The 24,526-nt window shown below is 33.7% G+C and overlaps 1 protein-coding gene across 1 annotated transcript; it reads left to right on the top strand.

Annotated features, from left to right (window-relative positions):
• Positions 1-23,057: 23,057 nt before the first annotated feature.
• On the top strand, positions 23,058-23,705 carry LOC145067879 (uncharacterized). Its single transcript, XM_079014914.1, has 3 exons — positions 23,058-23,270; positions 23,352-23,459; positions 23,562-23,705. Exons 1-3 carry the CDS (start codon positions 23,058-23,060, stop codon positions 23,703-23,705), a joined length of 465 nt encoding a protein of 154 aa, XP_078871040.1.
• The last annotated feature ends 821 nt before the right edge of the window (positions 23,706-24,526 follow it).

The raw sequence follows: 24,526 nt of genomic DNA, 5'->3' as shown, positions 1-24,526 counted from the left end.
TACGTAAATATGCTATTATAATTTGTAACTCGTTCATACGAACTCCATTTTCGACGTTCTTTATATCCACGTGTTGGTATTTAAGAGTACTACAACTTTCATTTATACGCTGTCAGCTAATTCTCATTCTATCTCAGATTTACAAAACTGTATCGAATTTATCACGCTCGAAGAGTAAGGACCAAGTTTCGTCCATATCTTTAACATACGAGCTCTACATTCGACATTATTTATATCCACACATAGGTAAGAACAATATCTAAAACTTTCATTTAGACTCCATCAGCTAATTCTCGACTGATCCTAAATTTAACAGTACGAGGAGATTATACTGTTAAATGTCCGTGTAAAATTCACAACTTCTACATACAGACTCCGTTTTCATCTGTATTTTTGTCGTTGAGTTCCTATTAATGAGATCTTCAATTCTAATTTAGGTTGTGGTGGCCAAAAATCGCTCGATCTAAAATTCGAATTTCGGGCCGTGCACTACTATGCCAAATCTTAGAAAATTCATAACTTCCTCATACGAAGTCAGATTTGGGCGTTCTTTTTTTGTATCTTCTCGATTTAACGTATAATAAAACTTTTGTTTAGATTACTAAGGATAAAATGTCCTCTATCATAAATTCACTATTTACGTCGCGTGGTGTCGTGCCGGTTTTGTCGTGAAAATTCGACGGGTCATAACTTCTTCGTTATAACTTAGATTTTGGCATTCTTTATATGTATGGAACCCTTATGACATATTCTAAAACTTTGTTAAGATTAATCCTTCTAAATATTCTTCTATCAAAAACTTATTTTTGATGTTCATTGTCTCTAAATTGACTAGCCCGGATCTACGGGCGTTACAATATATATATATATATATATATATATATATATATATATATATATATATTAAAAATTGCATGTAATTATTGAGTTAGACAATGCATGTGGATGAAAAAATTTCACCCGTTGAATAATTTCATTTACCTATTAAATTACAATTTTGATGATGTATGAATAGGATGTTATGTAGTATAAATAGCCATCAAATTTAAATAGAAAAACACACTATATTGAATACAATCTTCTAAGTGTTCAAGAATCCTCTCAAATATGCTTCTTCTATTTTATTGTGATTTAGTTTAGTTTTTTAGTTTTAGTTTTAATTATGTCGAATTTATAACACGGTATCAGCAAAAAAGCTCTAATCAAGTCGAAATCACATCTATCCGAATCAAGTTACAATATGTCCAACATTGCAAAGCTCGAGTTTGTAACACTTGAAGTTAGTGAGAAAATCTATGTGCCATCGATGATAGATGTAAAAATACATCTTGAGTCCATGGGAATCTCAAATGGTATATATGAATTCAATAATTACTTGGCCCAAGACAAGGCGAAAGCACAAGTTTTCCTCCGTAAGCATATTAATGAAATGTTGAGATTGAAGATCTTGAAATTACTAATCCAAGTATTCTCTGGAATATCTTGAAAGAAAGATTTGATCATCAAAAGGAAGTTATACTTCCAAATGCTAGAGATGAATGAAGAGCACTGAGGTTTCAATACTTCAAGAAAGTAAAATACAACTCAGCTTTGTTCAGAATATGTTCACAACTCAAGTATTGTGGACAAGAAGTTACAGAGTAAGATATGTTGGAGAAAACCTACTCCATGTTTCATGCAACAAACATTACCTTGATGCAACAATATCGGTTGCAAAAGTTCACAAAATATTCTAAACTGAATGCATATCTGCTTATTGTAGAGCAAAACAATGAGCTCTTGATGAAAAACCATGAATCTCATCCAACGAGATCCGTAGCACTTCCAAAATCAAATGCTACAAACATTGATGATCATTGAAACAATACACGTGGATGAGGCTGTGATCGTGGTCGACGACGAGGTCGTGGCTATTTTAATCAAAACTAAATCCATAATCAGAACCATACACTACAAGAGAAACACGATTTTGATAGGGAAGGTTGCTATGGAATGTATTTTCGTTGTTAATCTGCAATGGATCATGATATGGAATGTCGTTCCATAGCAATGTTGTTAACACATTGTCTACGGATTTTATTTCTGATAGTGAGAGTCGGAGTTGCTAGGGAAAATGCTACGACTCCATATCCATTGGTATTATGCTACCGATAGTTCTATGGAACAATAATTTGTAGCAATTTTCCAACGACATTTGTTACCAAATCAGTTTATGTTGTACTGTTGCTATGAAATTCATCATCGTGGTTAATATGCAACGGAGTTTGTGACGGAAACCAATTCCATAGTTGAATTGCTATGGAAGTACCATTCGTAGGTATTTGCTAGGAATTTCTGCTATTGATTATGATTTCATTTGCTTGTTTTGCTATGGAACAAAACGCGTAGCTAATTTGTGACAACATTTATTAAGATGTTGTATGCTTAATTAATTTTTTTTATATTATGGATGAATTATTATTATGATCATTGGAGTTTGTGATGGGTTTTGAGCAATACATCATTCCTATGGTGTACATGCAAACCCTAATGGATTTTGGATCTAGTTTGTCTAATGAACATGCAATTGATTATCCAAAGCCACAAACCCTAGATCTAATAAACTATAACTGAAATTAGGGTTTAGATCTTACCTTTGATTTTTATATAGCAATAACAATCAATCCTTGGCTTCAAAAAGCATAGTGCCTCAAGTGGTGCACCTCTAATGGAGTCATAAACACCACTAAGCAATTGGATGAAGGAGAGAAAAGAGGAGAGGCACCAAAAACGACTGGAAACCCTAATCCAAGTGTTCACCACGTTTTTGGGTCTCAAGGGGTCTTTATATAGGTAGGCAATTAGGGTTATCTAACAAGGAAACCTAATTTGACTGCTTAAGCCCTAAGCAGCCCATGGACCCCTTCTGGAACATGCCTTGGACGATTTCTAATGGGCTTCCCCATAGAATTCATCCAACCTATTATTTCAATGTGATTCATAGCCCAATTGCAATTATCTTATAATTACAATTCAAGTCTCCTGAGTTTAATTAATCTCTTTTAGCCACAAAATTAATTCTTAATTAATTCTTGACTAACATTAATTAAACAATATGATTTCTCCTTTAATATATTATTCTTATAATATATTAATAATCATAATTAAACCTTTATCTCCTTAATTCATCCTACATATTGCTATGGTGAAGGCAACCCAAAAGGACCATGCTCATAATCGGGTCAAGTACATACCAAAATAGTTATGGACTTAGACACTAATCCAACAGTCTCCCACTTGGATAAGTCTAATAACTATTTTGTATAACTTCAGAACCTGATCAGCAATCGTAGCTTTCAAAAGCTTCTGTCAACTCTAATCTTATCAGATACACATGTCCTTTAGATAAGGGATCATATATTTCTCCATTCTTAAGATATCGTATAGACATAAGACACTAATTTTAATCATTCTCTCTATACTGTTTCCCAACTTCTAATTTATGAAGAGTGAGAACAGACTACAATTGAACATATCAACTTAGTCCCGGCTTGGCCAACCGCTTAGGTGTCATCACTAAATCATCGAGGGCCCCACATATATAGCTTTTATCCCACTTTGGGTAAAAGGAATGGATAAACTTCGACTCAAATGCTCGCTTGCATTTACTGATCGAATCACACACAACAATAAGTTTTATAACACCAAGTTACTGGTGCGTTTACTTATTATCAATGTGCAACCGTCCAACAAATAACAACTCACACGTCTCGGTTGCAAGAATATACAATATTATCGACTCACAATCATTCGCGATATAATCCATGAAGTGATTCACGTGAGCATGGGTTTAATCCAATACTCTAATCTTATCAAAGCACTCATGAACTCTGCAGCAAACTTGTGCTATGTCTAAACACTTTAGATAATCTACAGACAGATTCATGACAGTCTTCCTTCATACCTACTTCCAACATATGACTGACTGTGGAGGTTCAAGTAACCCAGTTATTTTGGAAGTCAAAACATGCAAAGTGAAACACAATGATAATATTTAATCCTATATGGACCCAAAACTTTTGAGTGTAAATAAAACATTTTTATTTAAACACCATATTGATTGCTCATTATTCATTGTTTACTGTTTCAGAAAATCAACTTATTACTCAAATTACAATAATAGCTGTCCCATGCACCAAGCATGCACACTATGTTTCTTATGGTCCTTACTTTGTGAAATAGATCAACTGAAAAACTTTTCCAATGATGCTCATTTCACAATTCCCAATCCTTATCATTAGTGTAAGAACACAACGTTCTTTCCACTATTAGAATATGCTATATTCTAACATTTTATGCAATGATCCTTTCGCAAACTCATAGCACACAAGTCACTAAGACTTGGCCAATGAAATTACAAAGTACTCTATCAAAGATTGTTACAAGACAATTCCATAGACACGAAGTCTCACATTCAAAGTACATTCCTTTGAACATCCTTCTTGCATAAAAGTTTCTAATCTAGACATAGACTCTCAATTTCCAACTCCCAATATGGAAACATTTCCACATTTTCCATATGACAACTCATTCTTAATAGAATCTTATCTCTTCATAATAATGTCGATATAGTCCATCCAATACCATACTTCCAACTAGTCACAAGCGACCAATCCTCAGCGAACTTTGGATCGTCCATTGATAGTTGTTTAATTATTTTAGTCAAAACCGATTCTGGTCCTTTTTCCCTCTTAATGAGCTAGACATATGGAAAATTTTAGAATGGTCAAATATTATAGCATTTGCAATGATCCTATACCCGAAGCGTATGAGACACGATGCATAATGTTTTACATAAATATATGATAATTTATCAATCTTCTGCCATAATATTTTATGTGTCAAGTTCTCACAATTCGAACTATGAAGAGGGATGCCGTAATCATAATCGAAATTTGAGAACACACTATGTATCCTTTGACTAAATTTATTAAAATTTCTCAATCTAAGATTTAGATTTTGAAACGAAGTATAATATTCTCTCCCTTAATTATAGCAAAACAATGTTTCAACCCTTAGAACTTTGCAAAGTGAAACTGCTGGATTAGTGTCTAAGTCCATAACTATAATTGGTATATACTTGACCCGACCTGGCATGGTCCATTTGGGTTGCATTGCATCATGCATTTGGATATACTAAAATGAGAGAAATAACACTTAAGGTTATTAATATATTATAAGTTCTAATATATTAATAAGATTATTTAATTAGTATTGATCAAGAATTAATCTAGGATTAATTAAGTGATCAAAAGAAGACTAATTAAATATATGGGTTGATTGTGTAAATCATCCATACTTATATAGTGGGCTAATGCTCCATGGATTATCAATTTGGGCTAAAACCCATAGGATGCTCCGTGGGTGCTCCATGGGTGCTCCATGGTGTATTTGAACCCATGGATCTAAGGGAATGGAAAGCCATGACAATTAGGGTTTACCCTAATTGTAACAACTATATAAGCATATCATTCTTATCAAAATCGGCAACTAAGTCTATGGGTGGAGGGCAAACTGATTTTATGAAGTGTGCATATTCTCTCAAGTTATTCCAAATGTTCATGGTGTTGTGTGAACAATTTGAGGTGTCACACTTGGGGCACTAGGCTCTCAAGCTACATGGAATCAAGCACCAACAAAGAGGTATGTAATTCTACTAGAATTTATATTATGTGTACTTTATATTATTCTAGTTAGAACAATACCTTGAAAATGATATTTGCATGTATAATAGAGAAAACATAGATCCAAGGTATTTAGGGTTGCATGTACACCATAGGAGTGTTAGAATGCTCAAAACCCAACAGTGGTATCAAAGCCTAGGCTTGTTTTCTTGTTATACTCACTTAAACTGCTTAAAAATCGAATTTTGGTGCTGTATGCACAGCAGACTCGCCGACTCCACTAATGGACTCGATGAGTCCAAGGAAAAACTCATCCAACTCGCCGAGTTTGTTCATGCACTCGACGAGTTGGACCCCTAAACAATATATCTTCAAGTTTTGGTGCTGGAATTGGTCTAGAATCATTACCTTTAACTGTTTTGGACTTATAAAACTCATTTTTAATGTGGTAATGATTATGTTAAACCAATTTCAATGCTATAATCAAAGTTTCAAGTTTTATATGTGTTTATGTAATTCTTGAAAAATGTTGATTATGAATGTTCATGCTTATGAGTTCTGGTAGATCATAGGAATTATGTGCAAATTGTTTGTTAATATAATTCTTGATCTCAATGAAATAGTATGGAGTCCATAACTTGTCCTTAAATTATGGATTACCAAAAGATTTTATGTTTCCTTGATTTATGAGTTAGTTTAGATTAATGGAAAAAAAAATTGTGTTTTAGTTATTTTCAATCCATATTGATCTAAAAGAAGTTCATAAAATATGTTTTTGTAACTTGTCCTCAAGTTATATGAAAAGTCATATTTATGAATCTTAAAACTCATAAAAGGTGTCATAGGTTACATAGAAATGAAGAGTCTTTTTCATTAAATGGTTTTATGACTCCATAACTTGTCCTCAAGTTATGGATGTTCAAGAGTCACTTCTTTAAAAGTGTGATTAAAGAATAAGTGGTTACATAAAAATGAAGAGTCTTCATTTTAATGAACCATTAAACTCATAAGTTATAGATTGAAGAGTCTTGAAATAGTTTCAAAATTTGCCCTCAAGTTTTGGAATTTGTAAAGTTACTCCTCATGTATACTTTAATTCAAAATTGAACCTTAGAATTTTAAAAGTTTAAAATTCAACCCTTATACTATTATTATAATTTTAATTATATAGATACGCATAAGATAAAGTCAATCTTACCGTTAGTAGGCCTCATTCACGAAGCCGGTCTATAAGGGGGTATAAGGTTACTGCCTATAAAACGACAGCTTAATGGGTGTCCACTCTCACCCACCGCTTCCTTGACAGGTGGAGGGTCGTTAGCCGAACGGGTAAGAAAGGACTATAATTCTCCCTTCATTAAAAGTATAATGATAAATACTAAGCAACTAAATGCTTATAAATTCCCAATCTTAGTTACTTAGGAAAATGTGAAAATAGTTGCTAACCCATGAAATTACACTTTGTACCTTACCAAGTCGTTAGTAGAGCGTGTGTGGCTAACCGACAAGCTAATAAGGACTAGTAAGAGTGGCAAAGGGTAACTTGACTTTATTATAGATCGGTGGAGCATTTGTGGTTAACCGGCACATCGACTAGGTGATAAAGTTAAGGGTACCAAGTCAATTTGCATGGTTATTCACACCTTGTTTGTGATCCTCGGCATCCCAATCACAAACTTGAGATGGCACAATCGAGATTCAAACATGCCATTGAAAGTTCAGTGTATCTCAAAAGATCTAGGAGTTTCAAATCCAATTAAAACTTAATTATATTTCGTTTTTCATGGTGGAAATTGGTAAATCGTCATTTACCTACCTTCAACTATTTTATAACTCGGATTACGACATCCCTCTTCCAATTATAAATAGGTTGTTGGGTCCTAGCCTTAATATTTCACATTGGGTGTTATATTAAGGACTTTAAATCAACTAACTTGAATTTCTCCCTTATAGATGTCTAGTTTAGACAACTATGGTCTTCCCAAGTCTTTAGGAACACGCTTCCTAATGAAGATGATATCCCAAAAGGCAATGAAGGTGAAAGACTAATCACTTTATTGAGCACTAATGGGACTGGAAATCATACTTCATTTCCTCCACCTCCTTCAATAATTCTCCTTATCCCACAAGTTTCAAGACTTGAATAGTTCTAAGTCACTCAATCCCTATTTGCAATCAAAGTCTATATGTGCTTACATCTTAGAGGTTAAGTCTCATATTAATAAGCCGGGACAGTTGGGTGTCAAAGTCTTGAGGAAAGTTGGCTATTGACTGAGTTCTTTAGTCACTTCCTGATAACAAACTATGACATGACCCTTAATGATCATACATGTTTGCTTGATGATGCTGAATCAGCAATGATTTGGAGAATTGGTAAAGCAAATTAGATTGGAAGGTCTACTTCCCAAACCTATTTGGACATTAACATTGGTGACATTAGAAGTCCCAAAAAATTTCTCTTCCCAATTGAAAGGGATTGGCCATGGTCAAGTCATTTGATCTAACGGTAAAGAGAAAGGCTATGTCTGTGATAGTCCCGTATACCATTTCCAAAAAGTCCATATGTTTCCTTTTGCCAATAGGAGGGGCATTGGTTGCGAAGCTGCCAAATTTACCTGAAACCTCATAAGGATGGTAAAGTCAAAAGTTTGACTCTACTTCGGGTAAATTCTGTTATCTAACTCTATTAAGTCTATTTTTTGTGATTCTTAATATATGATGTAATGTAATTACATTTTGATGTTTTTTTTAAGAGTCAAAGGAAGCTTAAAGAAAAGGTGTGATGATTCTGATCGCATGGTTCACTGACCAGAATTTTGAGCCACTGCATAAGAGTTATGAGATATTGCTTAGGAATAGATAACAACAAAGTTTTCATATGAATTTGCATTGTAAGGATAAGTTTTTCCACAAGTTTTTAAAATAAAAGAAAAATTTTGTTTTATTTATTTTAAGTATCCTTACAAAGGCATTTATGAAAAAATTGTTGCTTATATGTTTCCATTGATAAGCAATATTGGAAAATGAATTTGATTCTTTCGTTTGTGGTAGTATCATAATTTATCAAATAAGGAAAGATTCTCATCACCCAAGTTTCAGTTGGATAGAAACTTGGAATCATGCAAGTTGTATTGTGTGATGAATGAGAATTTTTTTTTATCTTTGGTAAATTAAGACTAACTCCTTGTTCACATTCGTATGTGAGTCAAGCGAAGGACTAAAGGATCGGGTACATTAGGTTGTCCACTAGTCAAGTCCACCACAAAGGTTGATAAGATTATTCGTTATGATTTACTAAAGTTTAGTAAATATGATTATGCTTACAAGTTTAAGTGTAATTCTGAAAAATTGTCAAAGTTTCTATGGCAAAATGAATAAGAAGAATCAAATAATGCAGAAAGATAAAAGTTTCTCTAACCTAATGAGATGGGAGAGTACTTGTCTATTTTGTTTTATGATTATCTTAGAGATTATGCAACCATATCACAATTGATCCTCTAAGGACACCTTAGTATATTTGTTGGCTAAGGAGAGGAATCGTGAATTGTGGAAATAGTTAAATTAAAAGATAAATCATACTTTGTTCCAAAATCAAATCTTAGAGTCATACTCCAAGATTGAGCCTTGAGTGACTTAATCTTTAGAAAGTTGATAACACTTGTCAAATGTAGAGTAAGATGTTTCCTATTCTTGTACATTTGAGATTGGTAAGTTGTGATGTTTTGGATAAAACAAAGACCAACTAAGACCAATTGTGAGAAGTGTTTAACTTGATAAGAATCCGCACTAACTCTTGAATATTTTTTTTTCAAGGAATGGTTCTTGACAAAGAGAATCTTATATTTCAAGAGGACAGTGGGACTATTTAGATAGTTTCAAGAACTAATCAAGAGTTTTGTTAATCACTAGCGCATGACCTGAGGTCTGTAACCTATTGTGTTGACATATTCTTATTTCTATGTCTATTCCAGTAAAAGTTGACTATGCTTGTGAGTTCTATGAGTTCTCAATTGTTTGCATTACAACCCGGAAGCAATGGTGGGCATTGTGCTACCAGGTGGCAAGAAATTAAGATTGAACAAGTTCAGTCCATATGTGTTTCGATTTGCCACTAACCTTGTCTTGTGATTATGGTTATGACAAATTCCCGTGGATAGGAACAGTTACACCATAAAATCTAACTGTCATAAGGTTTCTCTTCGATTCATGAAATGATGGTAAGAAAACTCTTTCACTAAGTAGATTTTGAGTAGATGGCAATTGTGAGAATGAAAAAAGGTCTAAACATTATGATTATGGCATACCTCTTCATAATTGTTTAGACACACATGTGAGCTATCGAAGGAAAAGTGTATGATTTTGATAACGTCTTATCAAAGCAATTTCGTATTAGAAATCTGAACTTTGGTAAGAAAGTCAATAAAGTATTGATTTCTAGAAGTCTAGTTGATTTTTGGGTACATGTCAAAGCTAGTGGGAGCATAAGTGTTATGCTAGTAAGATAATAATCATTATGCTAGTGGGAGCATGATTATTATATTAAGTGTTGCAAGCAAGCAATGTTAATTATAGAAAACAAAAGGTTTCAATTCACTTTGAAAAAGCTGTTTTTGCTATAATTAAGGGAGAGGATTTTATACTTCATTACAATTCTACAAGCTTAGATTGAGATTTTAATCAACTTTAGTCAAGGATATATATGAATGTTATGTTGGAATGGTTCAACATAAGGAAATTCTATATATGTTGCGTTCCCAAAATTCAATTATGATTACGACATACCTCTTCATAGTTCGAATTATGAGAACATGGCAAATAAAAAATTTTATAGCATGAATCATGTCCCATATGCTTCGAATATAGGATCGATTGCATGTGCTATAATATTCATCCATTCTAAATTTTCATATTGCTTAGGGAATTAAGAAGGGTAAAGGGATTAGAACTGGATATGACTAAAATGATTAAGCAATTGTCAAGAACAATTTGAGGTTTTCCAAAGGTTGGTTACTCATGGACAATTGGAAGTATAGAGTAAGGACCATATTGATATATTTTGAAAAGAGGCAACTCTTGTTCAAAAGTGATGGTCAAAATGGGAATATGGAATTGTTTCCATAGGTGGAATTTATTCTTTGAATCTGCGTAAGATTAAAGAAGTTAATGCAAACAAGGATGTTCACAGGAATGTACTTTGAATTTGAGACTTCATTTCCATGGAATTGCTTTCCATTGGAAATACTTTGTAATGTCTGTTGCCAAGTCTTTGTGACCTGTGTGCATATTCATTACAAAAGGATCATTGCATATAAGTTTAGAATCTAACAGATTATAGTAAATGGCAAGAGTTTGGTATTCTTACATTTACAATAAGGATTAGGATTATGAAATGAGCATCATTGAAATTTTGTCAATCGATCAATTTCACAAAGAGAGGACCAGTTATAAACATAGTGTGCATACTTGGAGTATGGCATAGCTATTGTTTGGACAAACATAGTGTGCATGCTTGGAGCATCGCATGAGTATTGTTTCAATTCAAGTATTAAGTTGATTAATTGAAACATGAATAATGAGTAATCAATATGGTTCTTAGATAAAAGGTGTTTTTATTTACACTCAAAGTGTTGGGGCCATACAGGATTAGTATTATTTTTGTGTTTCACTTTGCATGTTTTGACTTCCAGAATAACTAGGTCATTCTTCCCGAATGACTAAGTTATTCAAACCATCCACACTCAGTCATATGTTTGAAGTAGATATGAATCAAGACTGTCATGAATTTGGCATGTATGATTTGTCTAATGTGCATTAGACATAGCAATGGTTGCTGCAACATTCATGAGTACTCATAAGGCCTGAGTATTGGATTCAACCCACACTCATTTGGATTCACTTCATGGATTTTATCACGAGTGAATGGTGAGACGATAATATCTTATATTCTTCAAACCTAGAGATAAGTTGTTGACTACGAGTTGGTTATACATTGATTGCACGAAAACGCATTGGTAACTCGATGTTATAAAATGTGCCTTTGTGTATGATTCAACAAGTAGTCAGTACACGCATATGAGTCAGTTTATCCATTCCTTTTACCCTCAAAGGGATAAAAGCGATATCTGTGGGCCGCTCGATGATTTAGTGATGACAAAACGTAAGTGCTCGGTCGGGCCTGGACTGATTTGATTTGTTCAATTAGTCAATCATCATGAATCGGAAATCGGGAAACAACAAATGGACAGAGAGAATGATTATAATCCATGTCTCAGTCCATATGATATCAAGAATGGAGGAATATATATTCACTTATCTAATGGACGCATCAATGATTTGTTCAGAGTTCAACAGTGGCTATTGAGAGCTACGATTGCTAGTCAGGTTATGAAGTCGTACTTGCAATAATAGTTTTAGATTTATCCAAGTGGGAGACTGTTGGATTAGTGTCTAAGTGCATAACTATAATTGGTATATACTTGACCCGACCTAGGATGGTCCATTTGTGTTGCATGGCATCATGCATTTGGATAGACTAAAATGAGAGAATAACACTTAAGGTTATTAATATATTATTAATTCTATTATATTAATAAGATTATTTAATTAGTATTGATCAAGAATTAATCTAGGATTAATTAAGTGATCAAAAGAAGACTAATTAAATATATGGGTTGATTGTGTAAATCATCCTTACTTATATAGTGGGCTAATGCTCCATGGACTATCAAGTTGGGCTAAAACCCATAGGATGCTCCATGGGTGCTCCATGGTGTATTTTAACCCATGTATCCAACGGAATGGAAAGCCATGACAATTAGGGTTTACCCTAATTGTAACAACTATATAAGCATATCATTCTTGTCAAAATTGGCCACTAAGTCTATGGGTGGAGGGCAAACCGATTTTATGAAGTGTGCATATTCTCTCAAGTTATTCCAAATGTTCATGGTGTTGTGTGAACAATTTGAGGTGTCACACTTGGGGCACTAGGATCTCAAGCTACATGGAATCAAGCACCAACAAAGAGGTATGTAATTATACTAGAATTTATATTATGTATACTTTATATTATGCTAGTTAGAACAATACCTTGGAAAATGATATTTGCATGTATAATAGAGAAAACATAGATCCAAGGTATTTAGGGTTGCATGTACACCATAGGAGTGTTAGAATGCTCAAAGCCCAACAGAATCTTTGTTTTCTATAATTAATATTGCTAACTTGAAACTACTTGCCATAATAATCATACAAGCATGACACTTATGCTCCCACTATCATGATGATTATTATCATCTAAGCATAACACTTATGCTCCCACTAGCTTTGGCATATATTTAGAAAATAGCTGAATTTCCAAAAAACAATACTTATTGAATTTCTGAAGTTCATATCTCTAATACCAGACGCTTCGATAAGCCTTTATCTAAGCTTCTTAAACTTATACACCTTTGCCTTAGAAAGCTCACATGTATGTCTAGACAAATTCAGAACTTATGTTACTAAGTCCAAAATGTTTAGACCAATTGCCAAATCTCACAATTTGAACTATGGAAAGGGATGTCGTTACCATAATCGAATTTGAGAATAATATTTTCACAATTGCTATCTTCTTAAAATCTCTCTTAGTGAAAGAAGTTCCTCACAGTCATTTTCATGAAGGAGGAAATCTTATGACACTTAGATTTTATGGTGTATGTGTTCCTATCCATGTGAATTTGCCACAACCAAAGTTTGCGACAAATCCAAACTCATATGGACCAAATGTGCTCAATCTCGATTTCTTGCCTTATGGTAACACAAATGCCCACCATGTCTTCCAACTATTTTAGCAACTTATCCTTACATATCAATGTACTTTCCATCAAACAAGGTGCTTTGTCTTTATGCATTCTAATGATAACTCATAGAACTCACATGCATAATTAACTCAATTGGAATGGCACATAAACAAAATAATGTCAACACGATAGGTTGTAAACCTCAAGTCGTGTGCTAGCGATGATCAATAAGGTTTATTCTTGATTAGTTCTTGAAACCTTTTTCAAGATCATTAAAACTCCCATTGACCTCTTGATATTTATGATTCTCTTGTCAAGAAACTTTCCTAGACAAAACAAATATTCAAGAGCTAGTGTAGTTCTTATCAAGACATAACACTTCACATAATTGGTCCTAGTTGGTCTTTGCCTCATCCAAGACATCACAACTTACCAATTTCAAATGTGTAAGAATAAGAAAACTTTCCCAAATTCCACATTTCTTGAGTGTTATAAACCTTCTTAAGACGTGTCACTCCATTCACAATCTTGGAGTATAACTCTAAGACTTGATATTGGAATGAAGTATGATTGGCTTCTTGATGTAACCATTTCCACAATTCTCATTTCCTCTTCTTAGACATACAAATGCACTAAGACTCACTTAGAGGATCAATTGAGATATGGTTCTTAATCATTAAGACTTATCATAAAACACAATAAAAGGTACTCTCCCTTCTCTTTAGAATAGAGAAACTTTTATCTTTCTGCTTACTTGATTCTTCTTTATTCGTTCTGCTATTCATTGAAACTCTTTCAATCAACTCAGAATTACACTTAATCTTATAAGTATAATCATATTTACTAAACTTTAGTAAATCATGACGAATATCTTTGTCACTCTTGTGGTGGACTTGATCAACACACAACCTAGTGTACTTGATATCCTAGTCCTTTCACTTGACACTTTGTCAAAGAATTAGTCTAATTTCCAAATATGAAACTACTCATTCATCACGCAACCAAGTTGTATGATTCCAAGCTTATGTCCAATTGAAACTTGGGCGATGAGAAACTCTCCCTATTTGGTAAATTCTCGACATTTCCACAAATAACATAATTAATAATCAAATCCATTATTGCTAATAATAGAAACCTTCAAACATCAATTTTTTCATACATGCCATTGCAAGGATAAATAAATAAGATAAAGTCAAATTTTATTTTATTGCGGAAAAATTTGTCCTTACAATGCAATTCAGTTGAAAAACTATGTTATTACATATTTCTTAGCAATCTATTCTAACTCCAAGTAGTAGCTCAAGAATCTAATCTTCAAGCAATGCGATCGAAATCCATTTCTTCACGATTAGATTCAGCTCTCTTCTTCCCTTAAGCTTCCTCTCTTTTCTTCGATCCTACAAAACAATAAAATGTAATCTTATCACATCATGTATTAAGAATCTAGAATAGGAATTTAAAAGAGTTATTTAACGGATTTTAACTGAAGTAGAGCCATACGTCTTGACTCTCCCATATCTTAGATCTTTTAGGTAAATAGGGCAGCTTCGTCTCCAATGCCCCTTCTCTTGGCAATAAAAGCAAATGGACTCCTTTGGAATGGCACAAGGAACTATCTCAGAATTTACCTTTTCTGGATCTCCAATGTCATCATTTTCAATGTCCATTGATGTTTGGGAGTTTGATTCACCAGACAAATTTGCTTGACCAGCTCGCCAAATCATCGCTGATTCAGCAGCTATAAGCAAATAGGTCAAATCAATGAGGGTCATGTCATGATCCATCATATAGTACTCTCTAACAAACTCACTATATGATTCAGGAAGCGACTGAGGAACCCAGTCAACAACCAACTCACCTGAAATCTCAACACCCAACATCCTTAACCTATCAATGTGTGACTTCGTCTCTAGGACATGTGCACACATAGGTTTCCCATCTTCATGTTTACTTGCCAAAAGGGCTTGTGTGAGCTTGAACTTTTCAATCCTTCGAACTTGTGGGTTAAGTAGAACAATTGGAGGAGGTGGAGGAAGTGAAGCATGATCTCTTGTTCCTCGATCATATCATGGAATATCATCTTCGTTTGGAAAACTTGTTCCATGGGTCATGATTGTCAGAACTAGACATCTACAAAATAGGAGAAAATTAAAGTTAAGTTGATTAGAATCCTTGATGTAACACCCAAATGAAACATCAAGGCTAGGATCCAACATAATACTCTACAACCTAGAAGAGGGATGTCGTAATCTAGTTGTAGAATATTTGAAGGTAGGTAAATGACGATTTACCAATTTCCATCATGAAAAACAAAAAGGAAGTTTAGGTTTTAAATGAATTGAAACTCCTAGATCTTTCGAGATTCATCGCACTTTTCAATGGCATGTTTAATCTCGATTATGCCCTTCTATTTGTGACTGGGATGTCGAGGATCACAAACAAGGTGTGAATAACCATACGAATCACGTGGTGCACCCAATGCTACTATCACCTAATCAATGTGTCGGTTAGCCACACACGCTCCATTGATCTATGATAAACATCGAGCCATCCTTCGCTACCAATGTCATCCCTAAATTAGTGTGTCGCTTAACCACACACGCTCCAATAACGTTTGACAAGGGTACGAAGTGTAATTCCATGAATTAGCATACAATTTCACATTTTTCCTAAAGTAACTATGATTTGAGAATTTCTAAAAACATTTTCTTACTTTGTACTTCATTATACTTATAATGGAAGGTTTCTGTCCTATCCTACCCGTTCGGCTAACGACCCTCCATTAGTCAAGAGTGCGGTGGGTAAGAGTGGATACCCATTCAATCGCCATTTTATAGAAAATTTCCTTAAACACCCCTTATAGACCAGCTTCGTGAATGGGGCCTACTAATGGCAAGACTGACCCTTATATATATATATATATATATATATATATATATATATATATAATATTAGACTTTTAATGTTACATATATATAGTATAGGGTGTATTTTACACTTTTTAAAATACTAGGTGGTTTTATTAACTTTCTCTTTTAATTAAACTTTTAATTAACTTAACAAAACCATGAGGGTGTAATTTGAACTTTTCAAAATACTAGGCTTTTAGAATTTAACATTTCAAAATTAAACTTTTAATCAACTTTTAAATTCCAAAACTTGAGGGCAAGTTTTGAAACATTTCAAAACATTAGGGTTTAGAATTTAAATATATTTCAAAATTAAACTTCTAATAAAAAAAAATTGAATTCCAAAATTTGAGGGCAAGTTTTCAAACTTTTCAAAACATTAGGGTTTAACTATCCAAATTTCAAAAAAAAAAACTTTTAAGTTCAAATTTAAACGATAAAACCTAAAGGGAAAAATTTGAAACTTTTTCAAACTCTATCAAGAACATTCTAGATCAAAAAATTCAAATAAGGCAATTAACAATTAATTGGTGGTTCTCTAATTTTGACCTAATCCTATTTCTTGCAAGATAATACACCAAATAATTTAAATAATTAAATTTAATCATATAAGGCAGTAATTATTCAATTAATATGAAATTATCTTTTATTTTGGCAAAGATAATCAGTCAATATCATAAAAATCCGATTTCTATCAATAAAAAACATTTTGGTAATTATCTCATAGCAAAAAAAACAAGAAAATCCTTAAATCTGCTCCATATGTCTCTCTGACTCGTCGAGTTCACTATGGACTCAGCGAGTCACCAAGTTGACTCGGCGAGTCAAGTCGAAAAACGTCAAAAAAATCGATTTTCAGCCAAAATTCGATCAAATAAGCATCAAATTCACTAACAAATAGCCCTAGGCTCTGATACCACTGATGGGTTTTGAGCAATACATCATTCCTATGGTGTACACGCAAACCCTAATAGCTTTTGGATCTAGTTTGTCTAATGAACATGCAATTGATTATCCAAAGCCACAAACCCTAGATCTAATAAACTATAACTGAAATTAGGGTTTAGATCTTACCTTTGATTGTTATATAGCAATAACAATCAATCCTTGGCTTCATAAAGCTTAGTGCCTCAAGTGCTGCACCTCTAATGGAGTCACGAACACCGCTAAGTAATTGGATGAAGGAGAGAAGAGAGGAGAGGCACCAAAAATGGTTGGAAACCCTAATCCAAATGTTCACCACATTTTTAGGCCTCAAGGGGTCTTTATAGAGGTAGGCAATTAGGGTTATCTAACAAGGAAACCCTAATTTGACTGCTTAAGCCCTAAGCAGCCCATAGACCCCTTCTGGAACATGCCTTGGACGATTTCTAATGGGCTTCCCCATAGAATTTGTCCAACCTATTATTCCAAGGTGATCCATAGCCCAATTGAAATTATCTTATAATTACAATTCAAGTCTCCTAAGTTTAATTAATCTCTTTTATCCACAAAATTAATTCTTAATTAATTCTTGACTAATATTAATTAAACAATATGATTTCTCCTTTAATATATATTTCTTATAATATATTAATAATCATAATCAAACCTTTCTCTCCTTAATTCATCCTACATATTGTTATGGTGAAGGCAACCCAAAAGGACCATGCTCATAATCGGGTCAAGTACATACCAAAATAGTTATGGACTTAGACACTAATCCAACAGTTTGTAAGATATGGTTTGAATTAAATGTTTTTGAATTGGTAATATGTGGCATAAACTAACGGCTAAAAAATGTAAAAATGAATAGATATTGCTGACAAGCAGACTCGGACTTAAGCTTATGCTAGAAAAGGGCGCGGTTAAGCCAGTTGTGTATAATTTATTGAAAACATAGTATTATAATGAATAATGAACAACGAATTCATTACAAATTTATTTTTAATTACAATAACCATGCATGTTAAAGTATATATAATCTATGTAGATTATTTTCCTTAATAATGAATTCATTACAAACTTATTTTTAATTACATTAACTATACTTCATCACAATAATAACATGGGTTTTACAAATACTTCATCCTACTCAAACAACATAGCAAGCAAAAATGACTAAAATGCCTTTTTAACATAACCAAAATAAAATTAAAGTAGTACTATACAACTTCATATACAATACAATAAGAACTCTAATATTCAATGTCCATTCTATTATCAACCATTAATATTTTTAATAAATATACAAACCTACCATACTCTACATACCAATGACAAACCGTGCAATATCTTTGTCGATCCTCATCCTCTTCATGGCATATTGCCAATATACCTTTAACAAAATGACGTGGATCTTGACATTAGAATGTGATGTTATTTGTTGTAAGTCTATGAACAACATCAATAGCCTGCAAGAACTCTTTGGCACCATCAACAACACTCGTGTACTCCCCATCATTTGGAACTGCCTAGCCAAATTAGGCATCAAGTAATTGTAAACCTACACATTAAAATATCCATTAATTAATCCAATGTACCCTTTTCAACAAACAGTAAATATTATAGAACACAACACAACTAAATACTAACCCCAAACTACAAACATGCCTTAATTAACTATATATATAATTTAATTTACATATATACCATATATACGTACCTTCATCACATTAATGAGGCCCTCTTGAAATGTAGATCATTCCAAGCAAATAAATTGCCTCAAGATGATCTTCATATGCTGCTTTTCTCAACAAAGTTAATCCTAAATCAAAATTGCCATAATAAAAGCCCTCATCTTGTTGACAGAATAACAATATCAATATATAACATCTATGACACAAAATATTAATAAATGGTATATTTAGATTACATATAATTACTAAAATTACACATACAATTCCTTGTCTATACATGGCTTCAATGTTATTATGCAATGCACATGTGCATATAAATGAACCAGCTTTCAGAGTTTTAGGATCCATTCCTTCAAACATCTCAATGCATACTGATCTGTACACTTGAGGATCACCCCCTGCTTCATACATCTTCTTTAAACTTCAAAAAATTTAATACACAGTAAATAACAAACAAATAAAGTTTTATTTCATCAAATATACATTTATTAGTTGATGTTTATTGATAATTACCAAAGTCTTGTAGAGACGATGTCTTTCGTAGATTCTGACAATACTACAAATATCCGACTCAAAAGCTCCAGTGGGAGATCATCTAACGAAAGGTGACTTCTAGTATTCGACATTCTACTTACAAAATACACATTGGAGTAGTTGATTTCAATTTCTTTTTTTTTTTAAATTAAGCGTAAATATGAAAGACAGTGTAACAGGTTATAGAAAAAAACTTACTTTATGCTGATTTGGTCGAGAGTAGTACAGGAGTCTCTATTATCGGAGAAAATCGTTTTTGAGACTGATTATTCTAAGACGATTTGGGGGTTTTACTTTTTGTATACAGATTTATCATCCGGAAAAGTTGAGATGTTATGAATGGTTGAAGAACTGGAACGTTGGCGTGACGTCAGATGTATGATGGCACCTTAACAATTTAGAGAGCAGAACAAATTGCCCCTGAAATCATTCAAAATATATAAATACTAAGGGTATTTGTGTCAAAACACATATTCAATTATTATAGCCTTTTATAGCTAGGTAATATTGGACTTTTGATTGTTAAAATGAAAAAGACACAAATAACATATATATCATAATCCATAATGTAATACATTTATATTAACATTTCACCAAATTACTAGTATATATTCATGTACTAATATACATATTAAAAGTGGAAAAAGATTTTTATAGTAAACTTATTTAAATTAGATTTTAGACATAATATTTCCTACAAAATTAAGTATTTGAAAATTTTAAATTTTAATACACAACTGGAACAAATGATATGACTAATGGCCCATATGTCATCCATATGTCAACCATGGACAATATAAGCAACAACCATGTTGACCAATGGCCCATATGTCAACCATGGACACCTTAAGCAACTACCATGTTGACCAATGGCCCATATGTCAACCATGGACACCATAAGCAACAACCATGTTGACCAATGGCCCATATGTCCTCCATGGACACCATAAACAACAACCATGTCGACCAATGGCCCATATGTCATCCATATGTCAACCATGGACACCATAAGCAATAACCATGTTGACCAATGGCCCATATGTCATCCATATGTCAACCAATGAACACCTTAAGCAACTACCATGTTGACCAATGGCCAATATGTCAACCATATATACCATAATCAACTACCATGTTGACTAATGGCCCATATGTCAACCATGGACACCATAAGCAACAACCATGTTGACCAATGGCCCATATGTCAGCCATGGACACCATAAGCAACAACCATATTGACCAATGGCCCATATGTCCTCCATGGGCACCATAAGAAACAACCATGTTGACCAATGGCCCAATTGTCATCCAAATGTCAACCATGGACACCATAAGCAATAATAATGTTGACCAATGGCCCATATGTCTTCCATGGACACCATAAGCAACAACCATGTTGACCAATGGCCCATACGTCATCCATATGTCAACCATGTGCACCATAAGCAACAACCATGTTGACCAATGGCCCATATGTCATCCATATGTCAACAAATGAACACCTTAAGCAACTGCCATGTTGACCAATGACCCATATGTCATCCATATGTCAACCATGGACACCATAATCAACTACCATGTTGACCAATGGCCCATATGTCAACCATGGACACCGTAAGCAACAACCATGTTGACTAATGGCCTATATGTCATCCATATGTCAACCATGGACACCATAAGCAACAACCATGTTAACCAATAACCCATATATCCTCCATGGACACCATAAGCAACGACCATGTTGACCAATGGCCGATATGTCATCCATATGTCAACCATGGACACAATAAGCCACTACCATATATATTGACATGACCCGTACGTCTTTTGTATATAAATTTCGTTTTAATTAGAAAAGCATAAAGAGGTATAGTTTTTTTATTGTTTACTCCTTGTATATAATTTTAAGTTAAAATTATACTTTGAACACATTGTTACTCTATGTTCTTTCTTGACGTTATTTATATGTATATATATATATATATATATATATATATATATATATATATATATATATATATATATATATATATCCTATCTATCAATCTGTAGCTACTTTAAATAAATTTGAATTACTAAATATTTAGCGGTAATTAGCACATTTCAAATTTTTTATTAGCGGAGTTTTAAAGTATTTCACATTTCGTTTCCCTCCAACCTACACACGTTTATGCTGCATATTAGGGTAATTAATTACCGATTAGAAATAGGGTTTACACTTTCTGTAATCATCATCTCCGGCGGCTTATTGCTCGAAATCTTTGTTCGTTATACGTTTGTGCACTGAATTTGGCGATATAGGTTGTCACTCATCTAAATTTTTTTTCAATTTAGTTTACTGTTGTTGTGATGATCGATCGTTTTTTGTTCTCTAATCATCTTCATGTAAATTGGTTTGATTGTATTTAATAGTTTGCACGCAAAGTAATGCCTTCATATATAATTTATTTTTATTGTTTGTTTCAGAAAGATGTCGACCTCAAAAGCAAAAGGAGCGTCCAATGTGAAGCCAACTAAATTCATTGCACCACAAGTTATGAAACGCAACAGGATTTATGCTGCAAAATTCATAAGTAGACATTTACAAGATGAAGAAATCGACTTGCCAATACCAACAACCACATCTAAAGCACCTATAACATCTACCAACAAAACCCCTAAACCTATATCATTAACATCACCCATGACTACCACTTCCTCGGCATCACTTAAAACATCCACACCCTCCTTGGAAAAAACATTTAAAACTTCAGAAACTGGAACAATACAATCATCAACACGAACATCAATAACGAAAACTTTAGAACCTACATCATCTAAACCATCCTCAACACCAACACCCACTACCACATCATCAACACCTATATCTACTACCACAACCTCAAAATCTGCATCTACACTACCATCCTCCACAACTACAACAACTACCACACCCTCTTTAAGTAAAGGAACTACCACATCCTCAACAAATACATCTATCCCAAAACCTACCCAGAATATACCCCATCAACAACACCTATCCTAGAATCTACCCCATCACCAACACAACCACCCATGAATGGATTTGTAGTGGAAAGTGTAGAAGGTGAAAACAATTCCTCTGAAGATTGTGGACCAGATGGACGTTATAATGTTCATGTTTGGAAAAATACACGAGTTACCAATTCAAATATTAATTACAACTTTTTTAATGTATTAAATTTTGGTTTACACCTACATATCAATTCATAGCTAAACACATGACATGATTACCTGCAGGCTAATGCCACCAGGCCCTTGTGCACACGTTATTAGTTAGTCCTTTAAACAAAGAGTAGATCCAGAAGGGTACGCTTGGGCATAAGTAAGCAAAGAAATGCGCGAATTTAATTAGGAGGAGTTTTAGGTAACTATAAGTGATAAATTGTTGTTTGGTAAACATTTACACTTCAACTTATGTTTATATTGTTAATGTGTAGAAAAAATGTTGTTGGGATGAGACAATAGACTCGCTAGTGAGGCAAGCTTGGGCAAAGTTAAACGGCACAAAGTTATGGTCAATATCTATTCAACATGAGGAGCCCAAAAAGAAACAAACATGGCTTTAAACCAACTCATATTCCACAAGAAGTCTGGAACTCCTGGCAATTAAAATGGAATACAGAAGAATACAAGCTAAAATCTGAGCAAAACAAGAAGAATAGGCGTAACGGTGTGGCTGATAGAGTAGCAAAACCCACACATAACACTGGATCCGCATGTCATTTGAAGATAGCTTTTGATTTGGTAATTTTTTAAGTGGTACATCGTATCAATGTTTGCATATGTTTATCTATATATTTGACTTTTTATATGGTATTTATGTAGAAGAGGAAATTAGGACATGAGCCACCCCATAGTGAATTGTTCCTATATACACACACTAAGAATCATGATGGAGTCACTTTCACAAATGAAAAAGATAGACAAATTCATGTAATATTCATTTTAGTTTAAATTAAATTTTATATTGTAGCTACTCCATAATATCATTCCTAAATTTGATATCTTTTAACTTATAATATTTTTATTTTGCAGGCAGCCTATACAGAAAAACGGGAAGAGTTGGAAGCTGAAGGTGTTGAATTTGAGGAGGACAAGCTATTTTATGTTGTGGTAGGTGATCATGATAAAAAAAAACCTTTATGGATTAGGCTCTTTTGCAAAGGCGGTTCCCCATAGGAATGGTAAAACGGATGTAACTTAAATTTCGGAAAAAATGATGAAATAAAAGAAATGAGGGAGCTTGTTGCTGTGACAACCCGAAACTTTTTCCGTTACCTTTACCCGATTTCCGTTAATAATAAAATTTGGATTTTATTGAATTCCGTCAAATTCTTTGGTTTGCAAAAAAATTTACGTTTTAAATAAATAATATATATTTATACGAGTCGGAATTAAACTGGAAATCACACGAAAACTGGAAACTTTACTCGAAAAACACCATGTTCATGACCAAGACGAGTTTACGGCCGTAAACTCATGTACGGCCGTAAACCAATTTGCGGTCGGTTCCAGGTGGACCCCACCACCGACCATACCCTCCAGCCTATAAATATAGGACCCCCACCTTCATTTGAACCTTCTTGGCCGGAAACACTCTCTTTCTCTCTCTAACTCTCTTGATCGTAAACACCTAAAACCCCTCATTTCTTCAGAAAAACACCATAAGTTGTCATTTGGGGCCGTTCGAGAGTGTCTGGAACACGTTTTCGTCGAAATTAAGCACCCTTGTTCTTGAGTTTACGACTGTAAACCCTTCAATTCTTCAAAGGCATTAAACCCTTCAAAGGACAGTTCACGGCCGTAAACCCTGTTCACGATCGCAAACCCAGTTCTCGGCCATAAATCTTGTTCACATCCGCAAACCAAGTTCACAGACGTAAACCCCTATTCTCGGCTATAAACAACCCTTAAGTGGTTTAAAGCCTGTTTCCTCGATTCAACCAAGTCCCGGTAACATTTCTTAACCGAAAACGAGTGTTTTTCGAACACTTTATCTA

Source organism: Lactuca serriola, chromosome 8 (assembly GCF_051521515.1).
Source record: "Lactuca serriola cultivar US96UC23 chromosome 8, Lser_US96UC23_V15, whole genome shotgun sequence".
NCBI lineage: Eukaryota > Viridiplantae > Streptophyta > Magnoliopsida > Asterales > Asteraceae > Lactuca > Lactuca serriola.
Note: the sequence above shows the minus strand (reverse complement) of the source record. Positions and strands in the feature narration are given on the sequence as shown.